At 34.5% G+C, this 25,985-nt stretch overlaps 1 protein-coding gene across 1 annotated transcript in view; it reads left to right on the top strand.

The window, feature by feature from the left end:
* Nucleotides 1-25,985, top strand: part of dars1 (aspartyl-tRNA synthetase 1) — a 42,772-nt gene that overhangs the window by 13,130 nt on the left and 3,657 nt on the right. Inside the window, exons 6-17 of the mRNA XM_073845508.1 lie at nt 3,287-3,389; nt 9,794-9,896; nt 10,692-10,772; nt 11,830-11,889; nt 16,739-16,850; nt 21,347-21,481; nt 23,112-23,259; nt 23,824-23,970; nt 24,070-24,112; nt 25,089-25,169; nt 25,265-25,376; nt 25,576-25,647. Coding sequence (XP_073701609.1) covers nt 3,287-3,389; nt 9,794-9,896; nt 10,692-10,772; nt 11,830-11,889; nt 16,739-16,850; nt 21,347-21,481; nt 23,112-23,259; nt 23,824-23,970; nt 24,070-24,112; nt 25,089-25,169; nt 25,265-25,376; nt 25,576-25,647 — 1,197 coding nt within the window. The remainder of the gene's footprint in view (nt 1-3,286; nt 3,390-9,793; nt 9,897-10,691; nt 10,773-11,829; nt 11,890-16,738; nt 16,851-21,346; nt 21,482-23,111; nt 23,260-23,823; nt 23,971-24,069; nt 24,113-25,088; nt 25,170-25,264; nt 25,377-25,575; nt 25,648-25,985) is intronic.

The raw sequence follows: 25,985 nt of genomic DNA on the forward strand, positions 1-25,985 counted from the left end.
TTGAATTTCCAAAATGCAGGGCTCTAAATGATCCCAGCTGAGGAAGAAGGGTCTTATCTATTGAAACGATCGGTTATTTAAAAAAAAACAAAGACAATATATATACTTTTAATGCTCATCTTGTCTAGCTCTGTGTCAACTCAACTGGTTCAAGACAGTTGAGGTATGTCAAAAAACTCCCATCTAATTTTCTTCTCCAATGTTAAAATCGTTCTAAATTGCTGTAGAAGTACCAACCCAAGGTGAATGAGCAAAGCAGATTAAACGCCCTTTGCAAAAAAGTAAAATGGCGATGTAGGACGATTTTGAAGTTGGAGAAGAAAATGAGATGGGGGTTTTTCGACCTGCCCTAACTGTCATGAACCGGAACCAGAGCTAGACAAGATGAGCATTTGAGGGTAGAAAGTATATAAATTGTCAATTTGCTAGATAAGACCCTTCTTCCTCGGCTGGAACTCGAGGGCACCATAGAAGTCCACCATATGGAGAGAAATCCTAAAATGGTTTTTCTTAAAAAAAAAAAAAACATAATTTCTTTATGACTAAAGAAAGAAAGACATAAACATCTTGGATGACAAGAGGGTGGGTAAATTATCTGCACATATTTGTTGTAGAAGTGAACTTCTCCTTTAATGACGTGATGAGGACCATGAGGGATATGGGTGCCCACAACATGTGCCTTATCTATGCCAAAATTTTATTTGGATGACTTCCAATGCTGGTAAAAGCTTATGAAAATAGTGGCCATTTTCACAAATGACCTAACAAACACTCCTTTTGGCTGCGTTTTATTAATAGTAAATGACATCAATAGAAACTGTTTGGTTGAATCCTCAGCTTAAATTAAACTTTGTGGCTTCCCCTGTCGGTCCCACACAATCTAGGTCTGAAGGGAGCAATGTACCTGTCTGGTTTAAGAGTGCAGTAATGAATAAACCATGTATTATGGCTTTATCACTAAAGTTTCCTTCCACGACAACTTCCATGTCAAGGATCTTTTAACCTCCAGCTTCCTTCATTCTGTCAGTGTGCTCTGGGGTGAAGGATGTCCTTCAGCACAACAACATCCTGATTTGCTCTGCGATGAAGGTTTTTTTTTAACTACCACTCAGCTGTCTGTCTGTCAGCCTCTGAACACTGAGGGGAACTTCAAAGAGTCTGGGTGGTCTCTGATCTTGACCTGATGCGTGTCAGGTTTACACAAATCAGAGTTTGTTCACTCTCAAGGTGTCTGATTAGCAATTTGGTGACAAGTCAAAACTACACACACTGTGTCTTTCAAAGAGACGTCCAGTCTGTCGAAAGCTGATCGGTGCCAGTAAATTGGCTGTTTTTATTTAGCTGTTCTGACAAGAGTTGGACCAGGAATCAGGAATCTCAAATCTAAATCCTAGTCTGTTAGATGTTTAAATAAACAAATGTGTTTAGTAATTAATGAATATTTAATTATATTATTCATAATATTTATTTTTGAACCACCCATTCTTTTAGTTTTGGTTTTGTAATCAGAAACTATCTATATGAATTGGTTAGTTTCTATAAAGACAACACGAAACAGCATTTACAATGCATGTTATAATGTGATAGTACTTTATAACTTTTTTCTATTCTATTCTATTACATATAAAGTTGAAATATTTTGAGAATAAATTCAAAATTATTAAAATACACTCATAGCAATGCGAGAATAATACGAAATCACAAGAATAAAGTCTAAATATTTTGAGAATAAAGTCGATATATTTTGAGAATAAAGTCGAAATTACAAGAATAAAGTTGAAACATTTTGATTTTGAGAATAAAGTCGAAATCATAAGAATAAAGTCCCAAATATTTTCAGAATAGTCAAAACTATACAATAAATAAAGTCAACAATAAAGTCTAAATATTTTGAGAATAAAATCAAATTTATGAGAATAAAATCTAAATATTTTGTGAATAAAGTCGTAGCAATACGAGAATAAATTTAAATATTTTGAGAATAAAGTTGAAATCACAAGAATAAAGTCTAAATATTTTGAGAATAAAGTCGATATATTTTGAGAATAGTCAAAATTATGAGAATGAAGTCGAAATATTTTAAGAATAAAGTCGAAATTACAAGAATAAAGTTGAAACATTTTGATTTTGAGAATAAAGTCGAAATCATAAGAATAAAGTCCCAAATATTTTCAGAATAGTCAAAACTATACAATAAATAAAGTCAACAATAAAGTCTAAATATTTTGAGAATAAAATCAAATTTATGAGAATAAAATCTAAATATTTTGTGAATAAAGTCGTAGCAATACGAGAATAAATTTGAAATATTTTGAGAATAAAGTTGAAATCACAAGAATAAAGTCTAAATATTTTGAGAATAAAGTCGATGTATTTTGAGAATAGTCAAAATTATGAGAATGAAGTCGAAATATTTTAAGAATAAAGTCGAAATTACAAGAATAAAATTGAAACATTTTGATTTTGAGAATAAAGTCGAAATCATAAGAATACAGTCCCAAATATTTTCAGAATAGTCAAAACTATACAATGAAGTCAACAATCAAGTCTAAATATTTTGAGAATAAAATCAAACTTATGAGAATAAAATCTAAATATTTTGTGAATAAAGTCGTAGCAATACGAGAATAAATTTGAAATATTTTGAGAATAAAGTTGAAATCACAAGAATAAAAATCCAAATATTTTTTTGAATAAAGCCAAAAATTTGAGAATAAAGTAAATATTTTGAGAATAAAGTTGAAATCACAAGAATAAAAATCCAAATATTTTTTTGAATAAAGCCAAAACTATGAGAATAAAGTAAATATTTTGAGAATAAAGTCAAAATTATGAGAATAAAATCTAATTGTTTTGAGAATAAAGTCGAAATTACAAGAATAAAGTCCAAATATTTTGAGAATAAAGTCTTCAGTGTCACGATTCTTCAGAAATCATTCTAAAATGCTGATTCAGTGATGAAGACACATTTCTTATCATAGTTGAAAATGGTTGTGCTCCTTAAAAAAGGTGATGCATTGTTTAATGAGCAGAAAGATCAGAAGAACAGCATTTTGTAACATAAATGTTGTTACAGTCACATTTGATGACGTTAATGCATGCCTGCTGAATTTTGTACCAATTTCCTTAAAAAAAAAAAAAAAAAAAAAATGGTAATGACCCGAGACTATTGAACTGAAGCATATAATAAGTTTTATCAGTGGGCTCTTTGATGTGGGCAAGTACCCACCCTGGTTTTAAAGGTATGCTGATATATGTGTTCTGACAGGTTGTTTTTTTTCTCTAGGGAAACAGTGCTTCTTGGTCCTGCGTCACCAGCAGTTTACCGTGCAGGCCCTGCTCGCTGTGGGAGACCGTGCGAGCAAGCAGATGGTCAAGTTTGCAGCTAAGTGAGTATAGGCCATGTTTCCTGCCAAACAATGGTGGGAAAAGTGAAGTCCTGGCGACTCATTCCATTTCAACGTGTTAAGTGGCATCGATAAAGTTTCACTTCAGAACAAAAGCTCCATTTTTGCAGTCGGATACAGCTTTCCCTCATCGCCGTAATGGGTCGTTCCCTTTAAAACAACAAACAGTAGATACATCAGAGAGACATGTCTACTTAAAAGTATGGCTTGAATGAATGACTCTAGGTTTGGGGTCAAATAGAGGGAACAATAGGACAAACACTCACCCACAAATACAAAACCGAAAGCTTGTGTTCCATACCATGAGCTATTTTAGGTGCAATTCAGTCTGGATGCATGAAATTTGTGTATGTTTAAACATTTGCATGATTGGTTGTGTTGAATTCTCAGGTTTCATCAGATAGTAACTGTGTGATCGACAAAGCTTGTCCACTTCTATTCTTTTTAAGAGGGTCAGAGGGTTTGTTTGACCATGTTAACATCCTCCGTTTGCTCATGCAGCATTGAATGGTGGCTAAACACTATTCACATTATCAGTCATGATTTAGGAAGGGTGTTGTGGCCTGGGGAGTTCCTTACGCTGTTGATCTTGTTTCCCATTGCTTGCAGTTGAATGGAATTGTTCATGACTCAAATGGTGCTGGTTGAAAGCTGTGCACACTGCACTTGGTTGTTGTTTATCTAACTGAAGGATTTCACCTCAGCGGTAAATCTTAGATGAGACTTCCCTGCACTCGCAGATCACTAAAACAGATTTTGCATTCTGCAGAGAAACTTCCTTTCTTTGCATTACGTAACTGTTAGTGGAGTAACATAACGGTTGGAGAGTTTCAGTTAAAGGATGTTCAACACACCCAACTTTTCTACCAAATGCATCATTAATATATGCTGAAATTGCTTAAAAATATCAAGCTGGTTTGAATACTTCAGGAGGACGATTAAAACCCATTATAGAATAAAGTTCTTGCTCTAAAATTGGTTTGCATTAACTGTTTTTTTTTATTTTACTTTATATTTAATATGTGACTGATATGTATATTGTATTATATAATCCTTGGCAGAATATATGTTTATCTATAATTTTATGTTGGTTTCTTTTGTCACATTGGAGTTCATTAAAAGCAATGAACTCATGCATTACAGTAAGTTTTACTATGATTAATGCTTATTTTTCACATCTTACCATGGTTAAATCACTGTAACATTCAGCCTGTCAGTTTGAATACCACAGGCTAAAGATTAGAGCATCTTAAAAACACATTATAAAATGTATATTCTGATACTAAAAAAAAAAAAAAAAAAATTATATTTTTTTATTTTTTGGAAGAAACCATTATTTATTGTTTTTTGACAGATGACCTGTGGTCAAAGAAAAAAATACTGAATAATTTATATTATATTTTTATATTTTATATTATTTAGCAGAAACAATTATTTATTGTTTCTGCAATATTTTTGATGGATTGTGAAAAAAATCTATTTAGATGCCCTGTATTCAAAGAAAACAAAAAACTTAATTTTTTATTAGGTTTTATATTATTTGGCAGGACAAGTTATTGTTTTTACATTTTTTTTGACAGATCGTAAAAAAAAAATCTATTTAGATGACCTGTGTTTAAAGAAAAAAATGCAGAATTTTTATGATTTGGCAAAAACATTTTTTTTTTTTTGACAGATCATGAAAAAATCTGTTTAGATTACCAGAGAACAAAATACTGAATTTTTATATTATATCAGTGTGTTAGATTATTTAGAAGAAACAATTATATATTGTTTCTCGACAAATCGTGAAAAAATCTTATTTAGGGTTATCTGTGTTCAAAGAAAAAAAATAATACTGAATTTAATTATATTTTGGAGAAATAATTATTTATTGTTTCTGCAATTATTTATTGTTTTCTGATAGATCATAAAAAGTCTATTTAGATGGCCTGTGTTCTAAGAAACAAAATGCTGAAGTTTTATATTATATTGTTATATTTTATTATTTGACGGAAACAATAATTTTTTTGTTTCTGCAATTATTATTTTTTTGACAGATCATAAAACAAATCTATTTAGATTACCTGTTTTCAAATAAAAAAATGCAGAATTTTTGTTATATTGTTATATTATTTATTTGGCAGAAACAATTATTTATTTATTTATTTTTTGACAAATCGTGAAAAAACATCTATTGACCTGTGTTCGAAGAAAAAATACTACATTTTTAATATTATATTGTTGTATTTTATATTATTTGGCAAAAACAATTATTTATTGCTTTTTCACAGATTGTGAAAAATCTATTTAGATGACCTGTGTAAAAAAAACACTTTTTTTTATATGATGTTGTTATATTTTATACTATTTGGCAAATCAATTATTTATTGTTTCTGCGATTATTGTTTTTTTAACAGATTGTGAAAATGCATTTAGATGACCTGTGTTCAAAAAAAAAAAAAAATATTCCATTGTTATATTTTAGATTGTTTAGCAGAAACCATTATTTATTATTTCTGCAATTATTTATTGTTTTTTAACAGATTGTAAAAAAATCTATTTAGATGACCTGTGTTCAAATTTTTTTTTATAATTAATAAAATATATATTACATTATATTAATTGTAATAATATGTATATTATAATGATGTATATCATTTTGTTAGATTTGATGTTATTTGTCAGTGTAGTGATTGCCATAGTGATTCGGGATAAGCCAAAAATCTTTGTTTGGAAAATGGATTCATTATATAAATTTTGTACATTTTGAACACAAAAAAGTTACAGGCTGCAGCTTTAATGTTGCTGTCTTTTGACAATCAATCAACTCCGATACGTTATATACGTTATAAGTTTTACCATACTCAAGGGTTAATTTCACATCCTTTTACCATGGAAGAGTCACAGTATCATTAAACATCTTGCAGTAAAGATTTTAACACACCTTTGTATAGAAATTTATTTCAAAGGGGTTCAAACCAAGCTTTAAAGTCACACACTGCTGATATCCACAGTAATTTTACGTTTTCTTACACCACTTCACATCCTATTCATGCCATATCCATTCATAATAAGGTTATTAAGCAGTGCTTTCTGAGCATAGATTTATTTATTTTTTTGCTTGGTGTGCCTTCCCACTTCAAACCAGTACAGAGACGTCACAAACACGGACCATGTGCTTTGAAACACAGCTCCCCCTAGCTGATGGTCAGTGGGTCAGTGGATGTGTAGCCTTGATCACTGACGCTTGTTGAAAATCAAATGTTGTGTAATAAAGCGTATGTGCACAATCAGAGGGCAGGTCAAACACACTCGCTCCCTGTATAATCCTCTCTTTATATCCACCTCTCCCTTTAGGCCAGCATCCTTTCAATACACACGCACTAATGCAGAGCCCATTGTGGGCGGCTTAGTGTTCAGTAACCAGACTTAATCAGGACTTATGAAGAGCAGCATGTCTGTATGGAGATAGTGTGAGCAGAACTGATCCCAGAGCGATGTGGCCGATCTCTCCGCAGCAGCTGGCAGGGACTGGCGCATCTCATTCTCTCTCTCTCTGGTCTCTCATTACTCTTTTGTAATGACTGGAGCTGAAGGTTGCAATCTCAATGTGTGCCGTCTGTTTGTGAAGCAGACAGTTGGCCGTCATCTTAACGTTTGACCTTAGAGAGGCGACACGGCTTAGTCTTGCCGATCTAATGTTGTTTCACTAAAAGGAGTAGGTCATCCAAAATGAAGATTCTGTCATCAGTTACTCACCCTCATGTCGTTCCAAACCTGATTGGCTTTATTTATCTTTTGACAAATCACGAATGATACTTCCAAGCTCAATGACACTGCCAAGCTTAAGAATTTTTCAATTAGAAGTTTTCTCGTTTTGTGTTCCACTGAAAACTGGGGTTAAGTAAATGATCAGATTTTCATTTTTAGCTGAACCTTTCACTTTTATGCTGATATTTTTGTGGTATTTGTGATGGTGAGAATCCTTTCGCCTTTCAAATTTGTGACAAAATGTTTAAAATACACACTGGAAGTATGTGTTTCACCAGAGTGTTTCACCATTACGCTTGTGTCTTACCGGACGGTCTTCCTAACAACAGTCTGTTTGCTTGAATTGTAGAAGCAGAAGTGCGTATACCACGTGATCGTTTGAAACAAAGTTGAATTGCAAAGATACTGTTGCCTAACAATAATTACGTGAGTTTCCATGAAGTTGTTTTGCAGTTTCTGTTTCATGTGTGCTATTCTCAATGCTGTTTAAAAAAAACACCTAAATTTTGTTCGAAAGTGAAAGTTCTGTTTCAGATCAATATCACATGACTCTTACAAATTCATACGTTCACTTTTATAAACATTTTCAGTTGCAGTTTATTTTCAGATGGTGAAATAAACCTGAGGTTTGTGTTTTGAAATCCACAGGTATATTTACATGGTTTGGTTTATTAATTTCAGAGGTATTCTGTGTATTAGGGTTTAGGGTCGATAAGATGTTTATTTGTTTAAATATAAGACCACTTGTAATTAGACACATTAATAGGATAGTCCACTCAAAAATGAAAATTCTGTCTCTTTGTCATCCAAGATGTTCATGTCTTTCTTTCTTCAGTCGTAAAGAAATAGTTTTTTTTTGAGGAAAACATTTCAAGATTTCTGTCCATATAGTGGACTTCTAAGTTTAAACTGTTTAAATGCAGCTTCAAAGAGCTCTAAATGACCCCAGCCGAGGAAGAAGGGTCTTATCTAACGAAACAATTATTATTATTATTATTATTATTATTATTATTTTAATGGACAATTTATATACTTTTTAACCTCAAATGCTCGTCTTGTGTAGCTCTAGAGTGTATTCCGGTTCAAGACAGTTAGGGTATGTCGTAAAACTCCCATCTTATTTTATTCTTCAGCTTCAAAATTGTCCTACAGCACTGTTTTACCTGTTTGTAAAGGGCATTATGTTCACTTTATGAACGCAGAGGTAGACAAGACAAGCGTTTGAGGTTGTTTAAATAATTCTTTGTGCACAAAAAGTATTCTTGTAGCTTCATAAAATTAATGTCGAACCACTGACGTCACATTTTGACTATGTTAACAATGTCCTTACTACCTTTCTGGGCTTTGAATGTGGTAGTTGTGTTCCTGCCTTTGCAGGGTCAGAAAGCTCTCAGATTTGATCAAAAATATCTTACTTTGTGTTCTGAAGATGAACAAAGATCTTGCGGGTTTGGAACGAGTAATTCATTTTGGGGTGAACTATCCCGTTAAATTGATAAAAAAAAAAAGCAGTAATGACATTGGTTTCTATGAAATCATCCGTTTCAAATAAATACTGTTGTTTGGAACTTTATATGTATAATGGTGTTCACAAAAAGCTTTAATTATTGATAACAATAAGAACTTTTTCTTTGGTACCAAATCAACATATTAAGGATTTCTGAATTATGCAATTGTGTAATTTCTAGCCTTGGTGAGCATAAGAGACTGGAAAAAAAAAAGCTTTTGAACTGTAGTGTAGTCTCTAAGGGTGTGTTCACACATGTAGCTCGGTTCTGTTGGTTTATTTGGTTCGGACCAAAAAGGAAAAAGATACTTTGAGTCTTGGACTTCTTATCATTCACGCTGGCATTTTTGGCAGCGAACCTAAAGATATCGAACCTAAAGGCAATACGTTCACAACCTGACTGGTCGGATTGAGTGACGTATATTTCGTGACGTAACTCTCCAAAAAAAAGAAAAGGTGTGTTTGACTTAAAGTGGTGCTGCGCGGTGTATCACATCAAAGTAACCATTCACTAATCGACTAGTAGTCGACTACACCTAATGCCGTCTGCTAGACTAAGTGCGCTCATATGTATATGTGTATGATTTTATTTTCACCAGCTGTGAACTCTCAAAGAGCTCATAAAAGGCACTTTACTTCCTCGTTGCTTCACGTTTGCCCTCTTCTTATTTTGTTTTGGATACACCACTTGTTCCCTTCGTGAAACCATTATGCATAATGTTGCATCTTGTCATAACTTCCTGTTTTTGGTCTGTTTTTAGAAGTATTTAGTCCTTGTTGTCGTGTTCATATTTCATTCGAACCGCACCACATTTGGTTTGGAAGCGCACTGAGGCCCATCTTTTTAGCGGCCTCGTTCCGCTTGTTTAGTGCGCACTAGTGTTCAGATTGCAGCATTCACACTTATTCAAATGAACCACACTAGCAGAGCAAAAGAGCAGAGTTGGTTTTAATTGAACAAAACATGACAAGTGTAAACACGCCCTAAAACACATACTCTTTGTATTGTGTATATACGAGTGTTTTAAAATGTATGTTTATTTTTGGATTGCAGTGTTTGAATTTTCAGAATGCTATGTCCAATCCAACTTTTTTTTCTCATCCTGCTGTGTTTTTCTGTTTACAGCCTCACGAAGGAGAGCATCATTGATGTTGAAGCCGTGGTGAAGAAGGTGGAGCAGAAGATCGAGAGCTGTTCCCAGCAGGATGTGGAGCTCCATTTAGAGAGGGTAAAGATCTGGGATTCATCTCTATTACTTGATTGAGACTGAGAGAACACCTCTGAATGTTATCTGTAAATATTGAAAGTTAAAATTGTAACATTTCACAAAATATAGGGTCTTTATATCTATCCCCACAAGAAGACAGGTGGAATTTGTTTTGGCCTAATAGCGGTGGGTGATATGACCAAAATCTCGTATCACGATGAGTAATTTTATTTCACATTATAGCTGCTTTTGCTTTAAATAATGTCTTTATGATATCAATATTTGATACCATAGAAATTTCATATTTCTTGTCACCTGTGTCATACAAACTACTACAAGAAAAACAAAACAAACTCAAGCTTACTGAAGACAAGTAAACAGTCAGTGTTAAAAAAAAAAAGAGTATAAGAAACTAATTATAAACAATGGGACAAAAAAACTACAGCAGAACAAATAAAAAATGCTCGGAACATTGTATTAGGTAATCTAATGTATAAAAACACTGCTTATTCTTCACTGCTGTCACTTTAAGAGCTGCCCCAGATACTGTTACACATGCGTTTTCTTTTTCAGCTGTTCACTTAAGACTTAAATTACTATGTTTATGAGGATACTTGCAAAGTTGGGCATTTTTGATGCATACAAATGTGTGTATTTAACCGTGAAAAGTTGTTTGAGGGGACCAGGGACAACTGAGCTCACTATTCCCATTCATTGTATGGAAAAGAACAGCTTGGACATTCTGCTAGATGACTTATTTTGTCTTGTGTCTAATCATAGCCTAAAGTCTTGTTCCCTTTTCTGTGTCTGTCTCAGATCTTTGTGATCAGCCAGTCTGAGCCCAGACTTCCCCTTCAGCTGGAAGATGCTGTCAGGCCAGAGGGAGAAGGAGATGAGGTGAGAAACGGAGTGGTGAGGAAGTTGAAATGTGGGTGATGAGAATAGAACAGAACACAGATAAAAACTTAAGAGGTTAAACAGATCTCTCAGTTCAGTGTTATGATAAACCACAGTTAAAATTCTGTTAGACAAGTTGGGTTTTCTCTGTATTTCTGTCTGTTTTCGTTTTTTTTTTCCCGGTAGGAATGGAATGCAAGCATACTGCACAGTATATACTGCATAGTATGCATTAAAGTCACAGTTTATGTAAAAATGAAAATTATGTTCTGCCTGTGTTTCTTGACGTCAATGGTGGTGCAGTGTTTATGTAGTAAGACGAAACCAGCTGCAGTTGCTGTCCAGGTGTTCTCTGCAGGGATTCCACAACGTCAGTCAGACAGAGCATCTGCCGCCTCATTACGCTTGTGTCTTACCGGACGGTCTGAGGATGAACAGCCTGTTGATCAGTCTTTAGCTCTTACTGACTTTATGAAGGAAACATAACTGTTAGTGCCCAGGGGCCTTGCGGCCTCTGCAAGAAAAACAATTTGAATGTAGATACTTTGTCATTTTAAAATATTTTTTAAAAGACTCTTATGATTACCAAGGCTGCGTTTACTCAACCAAACATATAATAAAACAGAAATGTGAAATAATATTACATTTTACAACTATATATATATATATTTAAAAAGGTCATTTATTCCTGTGATGGCAAAGCTGAATTTTCAGCGGCCAGTGCTCCGGTCTCCGGTGACCCTTCAGAAATCTGATCTAGATCTAATATGCTTATTTTAAATAAACACAGGCTTGGTGGGCAGAAGAGAATTCTTTAAAAACATTAAAAATCTTACTGTTTAAAAAATGTTGACTGGTAGTGTATACCTGTATAATTTCCAGCTTGTAGCAAACTTTGTTTTTGTAAATGTACTTTTGCTGCCACAAAAAATAAGCCACGATAGAAGAAAAAATATGTAGGTTTGGAATTTTGGACCAATCAGATTTATTTGTAATCAACAAAATGTCGAAGAAATTCTTTTTTGAGTAATCATGACCTTTTCTGTTTTTCTATCAGGAGGGAAGAGCCACTGTCAATCAGGACACCAGACTGGACAACAGAGTTATCGACCTGAGGGTAAGTCTGAATCAATCTCTGGTTGATTTCATTTAAGATAAATTGTCTGTCCCAAGGGGTCAGGATTTGGTTGGTTAGCATTGTCCTGTAAATAATCACATGACATTTGTATCTTTATTGGCTCAAAATGGTTCCAGTGATTGGCCCGGCACCAGCCAAGCAAATGAGACTGTGAGAAATAGACTTGAAGTATTTACAATGGCACGCAGTGTATGAAAGTCCTAGATCATACATTTTTTGTCAGCCGAACAATCCATCAAATGTATTGAACTTACATCTCTCACATCAGATTTCATTCCTTGAAAAAAAAAAAAAAAAGTGGCACTATCCTGAATAATGTCTATAGGTAAGTTTCAGATGTTTTCATGTAGCGAAGGAAATGATTTTCATTTAAAGGGATGGTTCACCCAAAAATAAAATTTCTGTCATTGATTACGCACCCTCATGTCTTTCAAACCTGTAATCGTCTTCGGAACACAAATCTTTGATGAAATTTGAGAGCTTTCTGACCCTGCGTAGACAGCGACGCAACTGACACATTCAAGCATATACACCATATGAAGTTAAAAACACCAGTTTGGATGAATGTAAATGTTAACAGATAGCTTTCTTCAGTTGCTACCGTATAGACCTCCTTGGTCTATCCTTCCTGACTTCCTTTGTATTGTGCAATATGAAAAAAGCGATAAGCTTCTGAAAAAAGGGAGAATTCCAAATGAGTGTATTGTTCAGATTTATGAAGCCCTGATGTGGTTGTGGGACTCGAGCGCTGCGATTGGCCGCTTGCGGTTTTTGAGAGCACCTGGTTCTGAGACAGTGTGTCTGTGTGAACAGACCTGGCCTGCCTTCATACTTTCTTTTTAGTGAAGAGTAAAGCGATAAACAGTTTCCAGTGGCAGCAAGACTGAGCTTTGTCATAATGAAAGGCCTTCGTGTCACGCTCTCACACGCACACACCTTGTGTCTTTTTTTTTTTCACACACACAAATGAGATTGAAAGCTGGCAGGGCTGTAGGACTGCCACAGCGCACCATGCTCTGAGAAAGCGACTCATTTTTGAGAGCTTCCAGAAAGTGAAGGCAGAAATCTGAAAGTGTGAGGCGGAGTAGTCAAACCACAGGACAACAGCTTTTTGCACCTCTTCGGTTTTCATTGCTGCCTTGTGAACAGTAGTGTGACGCACACAGCTCCTTTCTACACGCCCCCAGCGAGAGACGTGTGAGGACGCTAACTGAAACCTGCGTGTTTACACACTCCGCTGATAAAAGCTTTGCATATTAACAGAACAACCACTCAGCTTCATAGACGAGTCTCTTATTGTCCTTGCAGTGCACCCCTGGTGCCAGGTTTGATATATATCGTATGCTATATAGACAGACTGTCATAATGTTGACTTTTTGATATTTATTAGCAGGTTAATACGAGGAAGTCATATTGATCTGTTTATACTACATTTACTATATGATTTTAAAGTCGTAAATTATTATACAGTAACTGCTATTTCAAAAAACATTTCATTTCTGCAGGTTTCCCATAGTCATGTCCATGACCCTGACCTCTTTTTCGTTTTTACGTTAAGTCTAAACTTTTCTAGTTGCATTCAGCTATATTTAATCACTAGAAATGTGCTGCTAGTGAGGGCAATCTCTATTTAATGATTTTTAAAAGTCAAATTCATTAGTCAAAAGTTGTCGGAACTCATTTTAAAGTTTTAAGCCACTAATGATAATATTGACTTTTTGGGCAATTTTTTTTCTCCCCAAAACCAAAGCTGTCTACCTAGATGTGGAAGTTTTCCTAAAGGAAGCAGGCAAATGAAACTGCCTTCTGAGATTATCCTTTTATGACTGAAATCTAAAGCAAAGAGGGCAATAGCAGAATGCATTGTAACAAGCTCAGGGAAAACAATTAATCTAGGTAATAACTGATTACATTACAATAATGATTATATGGGTTATGTAATCAGTTTACGAAAACGAAGTACTCGTAATTAGATTAAATTACATCTTGAAATACTCAGTATCAGATTACAGTTACTTTTTTATTGATTACATATACAGTTGAAGTCAAACGTTTACATACACCTTGCAGAAGAGGATTATACAAAATGCATGTTATTTTTTTATTTAGTACTGACCTAAATAAGATATTTCACATAAAAGACATTTATGTATACTCCACAAGAGAAAATAATAGTTAAATTTATGAACTTAAACTTCTTGAATTTTAATATCAGGGTAAGTTGAACTTATTTTGTCTTTTGGAAAGCTGCAAGTATCTTCTGTAACTTCTGAAAGGCCGTACTAAATGAAAAAAGCTATGATATTTAGGCAAAATAAGAAGAATGTACACATCTCCATTCTGTTCAAAAGTTTTCACCCCTGGCTCCTAATGCATCGTTTTTCCTTCTAAAGCATCAATAAGCAATTTTATCCTTTTCTAATAGTTGCATATGAGTCCCTCAGTTGTGTGAAAAGATGGGTCTCAAAATCCTACAATCTTTATTACAGTGTTGTTTTTGAAAACCATCTTAGATTTAGTCTTAGTCTTTTGGACTAAAATGCTTCTTAGTTTTAGTCAAATTTTAGTCACTTCTATATGTGATAGTTTTAGTCGACGAAAAGTCAAAAAGGTTTTAGTCTAGTTTTAGTCAAAAAAAGGGAAAAAAGTAGTCTTTTAACAAATTATTGTAGGTCAGTAAGTATTTTGCTGTTGGGTAGTGTCACTTATAAGTTCTGAAAATAGCAGATCTATAGTTCAACACAATGTGAACTTCCGGATCGACTATTTTCACCAATAATTACAATAATGAAGGAATGTTTTAGAACATAAAAGACAAACAAGGATGGAATGCTAAAACGGCTTGCCATACTAGTATAGCAAAGAGTATTTAATGCTAAAACGGCTTGCCATAGCGTCAGATACTTTTTAAGTTTTAATTGGCATGCACAATAAGCGGAAATGTCATGCATTTTAAACGTCTGACGGACCACCCACTAACATTTTCGTCTATTCTCGTCTCGTCAACGAAAACTCACACACGCCTCGTCATGTTTTAGTCACCAACGAGCCATTTTTATCTCGTCATCGTCTCGTTTTCGTCATGAAAAAAAGTGGCGTCAACGAAATTATTTCGTCATCGTCATCGTTGACGAAAACAACACTGCTTTATTAGAAAGGGTTCAAATACACATACATAAAAAAACCAAAAAATATTTAATGCACTTTATGCTGTTAATAACAACAAACGAAATATATATTTTCTTACTCTTTGTATTTTTTTATATACATTTTAATATCAATGTGGTACAAGAGTATCTTATTTAAATCAATGTGATGAGGCAAGAGTAATCTAAAGTAATCCGATATTATATGTGACCCTGGACCACAAAACCAGTCTTAAGTCGCTGGGGTATATTTGTAGCAATAGCCAAAAATACATTGCATGGGTCAAAATTATTGATTTTTCTTTTATGCCAAAAATCATTAGGAAATTAAGTAAAGATCATGTTCCATGAAGATGTTTTGTAAAATTCCTACTGTAAATATATCAAAATGAAATTTTTGATTAGTAATATGCATTGTTAAGAACCTAATTGGACAACTTTAAAGGCAATTTTCTCAGTATTTTGATTTTTTTGCACCCTCAGATTCCTGATTTTCAAATAGATGTATCTCGGCCAAATATTGTCCGATCCTAACAAACCATACATCAATAGAAAGCTTATTTATTGTATACATCTCAGTTTTGTAAAATTGAACCTTATGACTGGTTTTGTGGTCCAGGGTCACATATTACCTAAAATGTAATGGATTGTTACTAATTGCAATCTTTGTCATGTAATTTGGAATCAGAAACTGACTACAGTTTGTAAGTAATCTACCCTGCTTTGTCTATGTCTGATGTGTACTTTTAGCATTTATGATGTTAAGTTCAAACCAAAGTAGCTATCTTGATTAACACCCTTTTACAGCATGTACTCTTACTGTAAGCTCTTATCTGCTTGAAGACCAGAAACTCTAACTGTTTGTCAGGACTGCATCTCAAAATTAGATTTAAGTTGCTGTTTATCAAAATGGTCAAATGTCACGAGACTAACAGAGGGTGACTATCTATATAGGCAGTACACTGCAAGACTCCTCGCTAGGTTTTGGAACAGCGTAATTTGTCATGTACAGGTCTAAAATCCCTCTTAATGTGGTTATATTGAGGTTATAAAACTACAAACAGAACAAGAGTAGATCTAATTATCTCAAATCTCTACAGAATCTTAATGTTGTTTTATCACAATGAAATCATGTCTGCAAAAGTGAGTCTGTCCTATCCAAATAAACAAGATCCTTGAAATATTGATATAGAAGCTGATTGTTTCTCCAGGATTTATGTGAGCGCATGAAGAAAGAGGAAACGTGCCCCGCATCACGGGTCATCAGGGAGTCATCTGATTCATGGGAAATTCAGGCTGAGAAAGCTTTTTTGTTCAAGACTGGAGGATTCAGGAGGTTTGATTGTTGCTGAAGATTGATTTTCGAAGTACTTTGTCCCTTTGGTCCTGTGAAGAGGACCTAATTTATTTGTATCTCTGTCAAAAATGACCGGAATATATTCAGCTGCCAGAGAGGTTTTATTAGAACATAATAAAAATAGGTCTTTTGAGATGTAGCATTATGTTTCCTCCAGAACTTACTCCTCCAGAGATACTTACAAGACATTCACAGTGCAAAGAGAACAGTAGAGGTTTCAAGGTGTTACACTGCATAGAAACAGAAGTGCTGACATCAGGCCCTGGCACAACAAAACAAACAGGTTACATAACTTGTTTACTAACCCACGTATCTTCCCTCACAGACCACAACCAGCCAGGCCATCTTCAGGCTGCAGTCGGGCGTATGTCAGCTCTTCAGAGACACGCTTATCAACAAGGGCTTCGTGGAGATCCAGACCCCCAAAATCATCTCTGGTACGACCCTCTACAAGTGCACTTCATCTCTCTTTTTTTGTGCACATCTCTCTGCATACCTGTGGAGAACTGTCAGAGGAATAGTTCACTAGTTATTTACTAAAACTCAAAGCTGTTGTTTTCAGTGCAAAAAAAGAGACCAGATCAAGCAACAAACAAATAATAGCACAATATAGGCAGTCCATATGACTTGTGCACTATATTACAAGCATGTGAGGTACAGATAGAAACATGAGTCACAAGAGTCTGTGAGTTGAATCATTCTTTTGAGCCGTTGTGCAATTTATTTACAAATTAGTTCTCACTAAGTTCACTGGTTAAAAAAAAAAAGAAGCAACTTTTCCATTGATGTAATAAAGGCGGGGCTGAATATTCAGTTTTGTGTCGAAATGTGACCCTGGACCACAAAACCAGTCTTAAGTCGCTGGGGTATATTTGTAGCAATAGCCAAAAATACATTGTATGGGTCAAAATTATTGATTTTTCTTTTATGCCAAAAATCATTAGGAAATTAAGTAAAGTTCATGTTCCATGTAGATTTTTTGTAAAATTCCTACTGTAAACCTATCTAAATGTAATTTTTGATTTGTAATATGCATTGTTAAGAACCTAATTTGGACAACTTTAAAGTTGATTTTCTCAGTCTTTTTGATTTTTTTGCACCCTCAGATTCCAGATTTTCAAATAGATGCATCTCAGCCAAATATTGTCCTATCCTAACAAATCATACATCAATAGAAAGCTTATTTATTGATTTATTGCTTTCATATGATGTATAAATCTCAGTTTTGTCAAATTTAACCTTATGACTGGTTTTGTGGTCCAGGGTCACAAATATGCCACATTATGGAAGCTAAATGTCTTTTGAATGTCACAGTTCATCCATTAATGTTAACTTTTTAATCTCATAATCAAAATATAACTTAATCTTCAGGTGAAACGACAGACTTCTCCAATCAATTAGTCTAGGCCTGTCACTAACAATTATTTTGGTAGCTGATCTGGTGATTATTCTGGTGATTAATCGAGTAATCAAATAATTATAATTAATTAGTTTAAGGTAATAAAAATAGTCCTAAGCAAACAATAGCCTTTATAATTACTTAAAATACATATATAATAGCATTGACGCCATAATAGTTAGTTTTAATGAAGTATCAAAAGCAAGTAATCATGGTTTTATTTTACAAAACGTAAAATGCATTATAAATGCATTATAAACAATAGAGCCTATGTACGTTACCCATTATAACGAATGATTGCAGAGGGCGCCAACGGCCTGACAATTGTTTTTACACTTTACTGTGCCATCTAATCCTTGTTTAATATTGACTTAATAACATTTAAATCAAATGTCCACTTTAATCTTTAATATGTGGCCATTTCTTTATGGGAGAAACGCTGCGGCCACTGTCATTTCTTGAATATGTGGACATCAAACCCAGTGTTGCTAAGTCTGTGGTTTTCCTGAAGAATTAAGCTACTTTAACATTGTTGCCGTGTGTTGTTTTTCATGTCTGTGGGTTGAAGCAACCCCAATAACGAGATATTTAGCCCCTGGAATGGGATTTTACCTGGGGGACCCCGTCAAAAAAAGTGTTTTTTTTCTAAATCGAATAAGTTTTTAACAGTTGACTAAGATCATATTCAGTAATCCGATAATCCATTTCATTTATATATGTGACCCTGGACCACAAAACCAGTCTTAAGTCGCTGGGGTATATTTGTAGCAATAGCCAAAAATACATTGTATGGGTCAAAATTATCGATTTTTCTTTTATGTCAAAAATCATTAGGAAATTAAGTAAAGATCATGTTCCATGAAGATTTTTTGTAAAATTCCTACTGTAAATATATCAAAATGTAATTTTTGATTAGTAATATGCATTGTTAAGAACTTAATTTGGACAACTTTAAAGGTGATTTTCTCAGTATATAGATTTTTTTGCACCCTCAGATTCCAGATTTTCAAATAAATGTATCTCGGCCAAATATTGTCCTATCCTAACAAACCATACATCAATAGAAAGCTTATTTATTGGGCTTTCATATGATGTATACATCTCAGTTTTGTAAAATTTAACCTTATGACTGGTTTTGTGGTCCAGGGTCACATATATTGGGTCACAATCTAGAAGGAAAGATGTGTCGCTACTTTTGTTACATTGTGACTTCAACCTCACAGAACATTTGAGATGACATGAGGCAAATAATCTTGTCTCCATGTTCACACTGGAGTATCTGTATTCATGACGGCGGGGACGGAGTAGCACAGGTCTTATCTCTGTCCTCACACACTGAGCCTTCTGAATGATTTCCTGCTCACGCTGTCCAACTTAGTTTATTGTTCCTTCTCTCCACCTTCAGTCTCTAAAAATTTCAATTTCAAGGATTGATACTTTTTCATTTTCTGAGGTAAAAAGAAGACCGCGACACTGTCAAAACACCGGCTGAAGAAAAAGTGGTGTTTATTAAGGAGATATGTCTCCAGTCAGTGATAGTATGCCATGTTAGCACTCTTGAGATGGTGGGTACACCAAGAGCTATCAGATCTACTAGGATTCATGAGCACAGCTGTCTTTGTGGAGAGTTCAGGGCCTCCTTCTGTTGACTCGACTCAGATCTCTGCAAATTGATTGCTTTCTCTTTCTATTCATCAAAGAATCCTGAAAAAGACGGAAGTTTCCACAGAAATATTAAGGAGCACAACTGTTTTCAACATTGATACCATGTAATAATTAGAATGATTTCTGAAGGATCATGTGACACTGAAGACTGGAGTATTGATGCTGAAAATTCAGCTTTGTATCATAGGAATAAATTAGATTTAAAAATATATATTTAAATAGAAAACAGAAAACTGTAATAATATTAACTGCAGTAATATGCAATTTAATAAAAGTTATACTGACATGTTAAGATGTAGCTTACATTCTCCTTGTAAATAAATATATATATATATATATTTTTTTTATTATTTATTTATTTTTTTCTATTTTATTAAGTTTTCAGAGGTAAATCAATTAGAATTTTAGCAATCTTTCAAATGTGATTTTTGAGATTTGTTGTATTTTAAATCCAATTTTTTCTTTGTAAAAGGCAAAAAGTTGATCATACTGATTTCAAAGTTAAGGTTTCATTAGTTTAAATATACATTGAACCAAACACTATCATAACATCTTAGTTGATAATTCAGTATACTTTATTTTTGACAAAATACCCCTTGTTTTCAGGTGTGACAGCACATTTTCAGCAGTGACAGTAATGTTTTGGTAGCGATCACATCAAAATTTAATCCACATACTAAAACACTACTAAAACTTACTAAAATACAAAAATAAATTGCATATCTGTACTAAAATTTAGTTTATTTCCATTAAAATAAATGATTATGTGTTCCCTTTTGTCACTACCGAAACAATGATGACATGTTTTGATCATGACTGTTACAGTAGTGACAATTTTATAGGATAAAACCCCAAATAACACTTTGAACCTACTTTTGAACCTAGCTCAAAGATCAGCACATGGTTAGCTAGCACAGTTCTTAACTATACACGCATAAAAACTAAATGTTATAGAATGACTCCCAAAAAAGTGGGTTTAATGTTCCGTAGTTGACATTCTTTAAAGTTACAGTGCATGTTTTTTTTTTCTTCTAAAATTCAAAAATTCATATTCGTAAGATGAATTTTAAAATAAGACTAGCAAATTGAGATATAAACTTCATTATTTAGTTTAGTTAGGCAGAAAGAAGCTTCCAATATATTGGTATAATGAAAGAATGAGTTTTGTAATCACAGGAGGAAATGTGAAATAATTTTTTTTTATTATTTATTTAAAATATCTATTTTTTATAAAAATCTTATAAAAATACAAATACCGACACACAAAAAACACCACCACAGTGTATTCTGTTAAATTAATATATTTATGATCTGTGTTACTACTCTATTTGCTTAATACTTAAACTTTTTATTGAACGATTCGTTGCATGTTGATCAGGATGTTGTCCTTGGTGATGGAAGTGTAGTTCAGAAATGATGTAGCTCAACTGCTTTCACCACCACTTAAATATGCTGCTTTTTTAGTCCACCAATGATTTTAAAGACTAGATATTACGTCAGTGAAGCTCTTGGTGGTGTTACAACACTTTCTCTCAGCAAAAGCCCCTGTTGTGTTTGTGTGGTTTTCGCTGTTAAGGAAAACAGTTACTTTCATTTCCTCTGTAGCCCTACCAGCCAATTAGAAAATGCCTTGGTGACGCATTTCGAATTTAAACTTTGCCGCCTTCGGTGTGATCTACCACCCTCAACAGATCAACATTATGTTCTTTCAGTAAAACCGCATGACATCCGGTGCCCACACCCAACGCTACGTGCCCTGTAGAACATTATGTTCTTATAATGACCATGAGAATTATTAGCTCTTCTCTGTCGTCACGTTTGTACACAAATGATCACAGTGCATATGTCTCTGTTTGTGTTTTTTCACAGCTGCCAGTGAAGGTGGAGCAAATGTCTTCACCGTCTCCTACTTTAAAACCAGTGCATACCTGGCCCAGTCCCCTCAGCTCTACAAGCAGATGTGCATTTGTGCTGACTTTGACAAAGTCTTCTGTGTCGGACCAGGTAAAGCATAAAAATACACCCTCCTGTCTCGTTCTTTCTCTTCAATATGCCGTTCCCATCCTCGGGTCATCTCTAAATGTGCATAGCAAGAAATCTGAATACTCAGAGACAATCATATACTCAAAAGCATCTGGCCGGTGTATTTCTACATCTATCTGTAGAGGTCACCTTCACCAGTGTATGCAGATCAGGACGTACTGCAGGATAAACAGACTGATTGCACTCTTGGTGCATTTGGCGGGCACAGAAATCCCTCCTGTGCAGCACACTGAATAGAGTAGGAATATCAAACACTTACAGCACAGCCATGGGACATGAGACTTCAGAAAAATACAGCTCATCAGGGACCTCTGCTGATGGGACGTCACTATGAAGAAACAAGCGCATTAGTCAGATTCTGTTGTTTTCTGTTGTTTGACACTGAAGTGACACTTTGTTTAGGTTTTAATACTATTGTTATATGCTTTTGTCACTTCTGTATCTTTGAAAATATTTCTGTTTATTTTTTTTTAAAACAAATTAAATACTTAAAAGGGGAAAGTTCACCCAAAAAAGAAAATTACCCTATGATTTACTCACCCTCAAGCCATCTTAGAGGTATGTGACTTTCTTCTTTCAGACGAATACAATCTGAGTTACATTAAAATATTTCCTGGCTCTTCCAAGCTTAATAATGGTAGTAAATGGGTGTTGAGATTTGAAGTCCAAAAAAAGCACATCTATCCATCATAAAAAGTACTCCACACAGCACAGGGGTTAATAAAGCCCCCTGTACTGCCCTACAAAGCAAAAAGGCAGTAACTACGCCGAGTGCAGAACTGAGAAAAATGACTTTAAAGTTATCCTGTCATCCAGCCTGTTATCCAACGTTAAAACCGTCCCGTGAGGATGCCGCGAAATCACACACATTTGAGATGAGATATTTTGTCACATAACAAAGGATGCCTTGAATGTCATGAAAATGATAATAACTCATTTTGGACCAAAAGTGCAGTTACTGTCTTTTTGCTTTGTAGGGCAGTGTAGTGAATCAATGAATTTGTGTTCAAATATCCATATTTTTCTTTACAAATCTTCATTTCGTATGTCTAATTCATGCTACTGAGTTTGCCCACATTCTGCATCATCCGCTGGAACGCCACTTTCTCGTGAACCTGGTGCGACAGCGGAAGCTGGAGTTATAAATATGGATATTTTTCTTATACAAGCACATTGATTCACTTCAGGAGGCCTTTATTAACCCCTAGAGCCATGTGGAGAACTTTTCATAATGGATGGATGCACTTTTTTGGCCATTTACTGCCATTATAAATATTGGAATAGCCAGGACATTTTTTAATATAACTGTGATCGTATTTGTCTGAAAGAAGAAAGTCATATACACTTAGGATGGTAATTTTCATTTTTTGGGTGAACTGTCCCTTTAAATTTATAATCTGATTTTTATATCTGTTTTATTTCAGCTTTATTTAAAGTGGTTAACTATCATAACAGTGTCAAATTTATGTCAGCTGTGAGCGGTAGTAATAGTAAAATGTGTTTAAAATGAATCGGCCTGTGGTTTAATTCAAACACTGAGGTTGCTTTGAATGTGAATCTCACAGTTTGACTATGCAAATATTTCTCCTAGTGTTCAGAGCTGAGGACTCCAACACTCATCGCCATCTCACCGAATTTGTGGGTCTGGATATTGAAATGGCTTTCAATTACCATTACCACGAGGTCATTGACTCCATTACTGACACCATGGTTCAGATCTTTAAGGGGCTACGTGACCGGTAAGAGACGTGACTCCTTCGACATTGCATTAAATTTGCAAAAAAATTAGTCAAGTTCTGTTTCCTTTTAATAAGAAGCGAATCACAGGAGAATAAAGTCACATGAATTTCTCTTGAAATCCATGAAAAGTGAATCATTTATTCACGTGAAAGAAATGCCACCGTGTTCATGTGGTTTATAATAACAAGGATATACACTGCCATCTAGTGCTCATGTTAATATTGCAGGTCTTTTACTTCTGTCATTACTGTGTGGAAAATGTCACTTACAAATGGAAATCTGGCCCAGAAGTCTCTTTATGTGCAATTTATAAATGTTTTATTCAGTGGTCATCACAAACAACCTGACCACCATTGAGAAAAATAACATTTGCCCGCTTAATGGTGTTGAACGTAGTTTAGATTTGAAAGATGACACTGAGATGTTTTAATGGAAGCCTTGAGAATCACTTTACAAACTTTGTTTGAAGCCTTCAATTGAATTCCGGCCCACATTTCATGCAAATCTCCTTTCTACCTGCTTATTCTCTCTCATCGTGTGTCTGTGATGTGGATGCACTCCAGGTTCCAGACAGAGATCCAGACGGTCAATAAGCAGTACCCCAGTGAGCCGTTCAAGTTCCTGGAGCCCACGCTGAGGCTGGAGTATAAGGAGGCAGTGGCCATGCTCAAAGCTGCTGGGGTGGAAATGGGGGATGAAGAAGATTTGAGGTTAGTGTGGCTTTCTTTGATAGTATTTCCCACATTGCACACACAGGGAATCTGTAACAGATTTTATATCTGTAATCATTTTATTTTTTTCTTCCTCAGCACACCTAATGAAAAGCTGCTTGGTCGTCTCGTGAAGGAGAAGGTAAAAAGACATCTTTTAAACATAAATTAATGTGTGTGTGCATAACTTTTATAGCACGTTCTAATAAAAAAAGTTAAAAAAAAAAAAAAAAACCTGGACTTTATAACTTGTAATTGCAAGTTTATATCTCACAATTCTGAGAAAAAGTTAGAATTGTGAAAAACAAACTAGTATTTGGGAAAAAAGTTTTTATCTCACAGAAAAAAAGTCTAAATTGTGAGATGAAAAGTCGCAATAACATTTTTAAGTTTTATTCCATGCCGAAAATTCTGTAATTATGTGCACAAATCACTTATTTGATTTAAAGTGCAGCATATCTTTTGCTAAATATATTTTGAAGTGTAATTTATTCCTTTAATGGCAAAGCTGAATTTTCAAAAGCCATTACTGCAGTCTTCATTGTCACATGATCCTTCAGAAATCATTCTAATATGCTGATTTGAAGCTCAAAAACATGTATTATTATTATTATTATTATTATTATTATCAGTGTTGAAAACTACTTAATATTTCTGTGTAAACCTCGATAAGTTGTATTTTCAGGATTCTTTGATAAATAGAAAGCTTAAAAGATCATTTAGTTACTTGTTTTACATTATAAATGTTATAAAAATATGAAATTTAATGCATTTGGTGGAATAAAATATATATTTTTTAGAATAAATAAATAATAAAAAAAATGACTGACCCCATTTAAAGATTTTCTTGGAAATAAAAGAGCAGACGTGCTCTAAAGCTCTCAAGCTCCCTCTTCAGCCCACCCAGATAATTTATCAAAACTACAAAAATGGGTCATTCTGAAGTCTGTTTGTGACACCTTTGTTTACATAAAGTCAGGGAAAGTGTAAAATGACCTTGTAAATCTAAATTACCAATGATTTCAGCAATAGAAGTCTTGAAAACAGGACAAATGTGTTTATACAAATGAGTGGAATATGGCCAAGGTGAATTAAACACAACTTTGTGTTTATTTTAGTATGACACTGACTTCTATGTGCTGGACAAATACCCATTGGCGGTAAGGCCGTTCTACACCATGCCTGACCCCAGCGACCCGGTAAGTGTTTTAAAGCCTAATAGATGTACATCCATTGCTTTTTTTTATTTAGAGGGTACATGAATCCTAACAAACCCTACGTGTTATTCCTGCAGAAATACTCCAACTCATATGACATGTTCATGAGAGGAGAGGAGATTCTGTCTGGAGCTCAGAGAGTCCACGATGCCCAGCTGCTCACTGAAAGAGCAATGCACCACGGCATTGGTAACTATAGCGATGGAACACAACAGCTGTGTTACAAAACCTAGAGAGTTGCTGTTACCTATTGCTAAGCTGAAAATGTAACGGTTCCAATAAACAAGAATATACAAAAAAATCTACATGTGGAGTGACCAATAATAATTTGAACACTATAGTTAATCTTTTCGGTAAATAATGACAATTGTTTTGCTCTGTGTTACAGACTTGGAGAAGATCAAGGCCTACATTGACTCGTTCCGTTTTGGAGCTCCTCCTCATGCTGGTGGTGGCATAGGTAACAAACATTTTCACCATTTTGTAGATCTCACCATCTGTTCAATGGTTTGGGGTCATTTAAAGGGAACAGCGGGTATTAAGACGTGCGTGGCTTAATAAAACATAAATGATGTCTCTAACTGAAATATGTAGTAGAAAACCCATGAAAGACGGGTTTTTGGTAGACCACAGCTACTGAAAGAGCTTACAAAAGGCAGAGACAAGAAATGCTAGATCCCATCCTGGCAGGATGTAAACATGCGGACGCTTGTCATGACACCGTAGCGAATGAAGAAGTTTCTCAGTGAGGGTTTCATTTGATATCCAGGGGCATTTAGTCTCCTTGTAGGGAAATAA

Source organism: Garra rufa, chromosome 8 (genome assembly GCF_049309525.1).
Source record: "Garra rufa chromosome 8, GarRuf1.0, whole genome shotgun sequence".
NCBI lineage: Eukaryota > Metazoa > Chordata > Actinopteri > Cypriniformes > Cyprinidae > Garra > Garra rufa.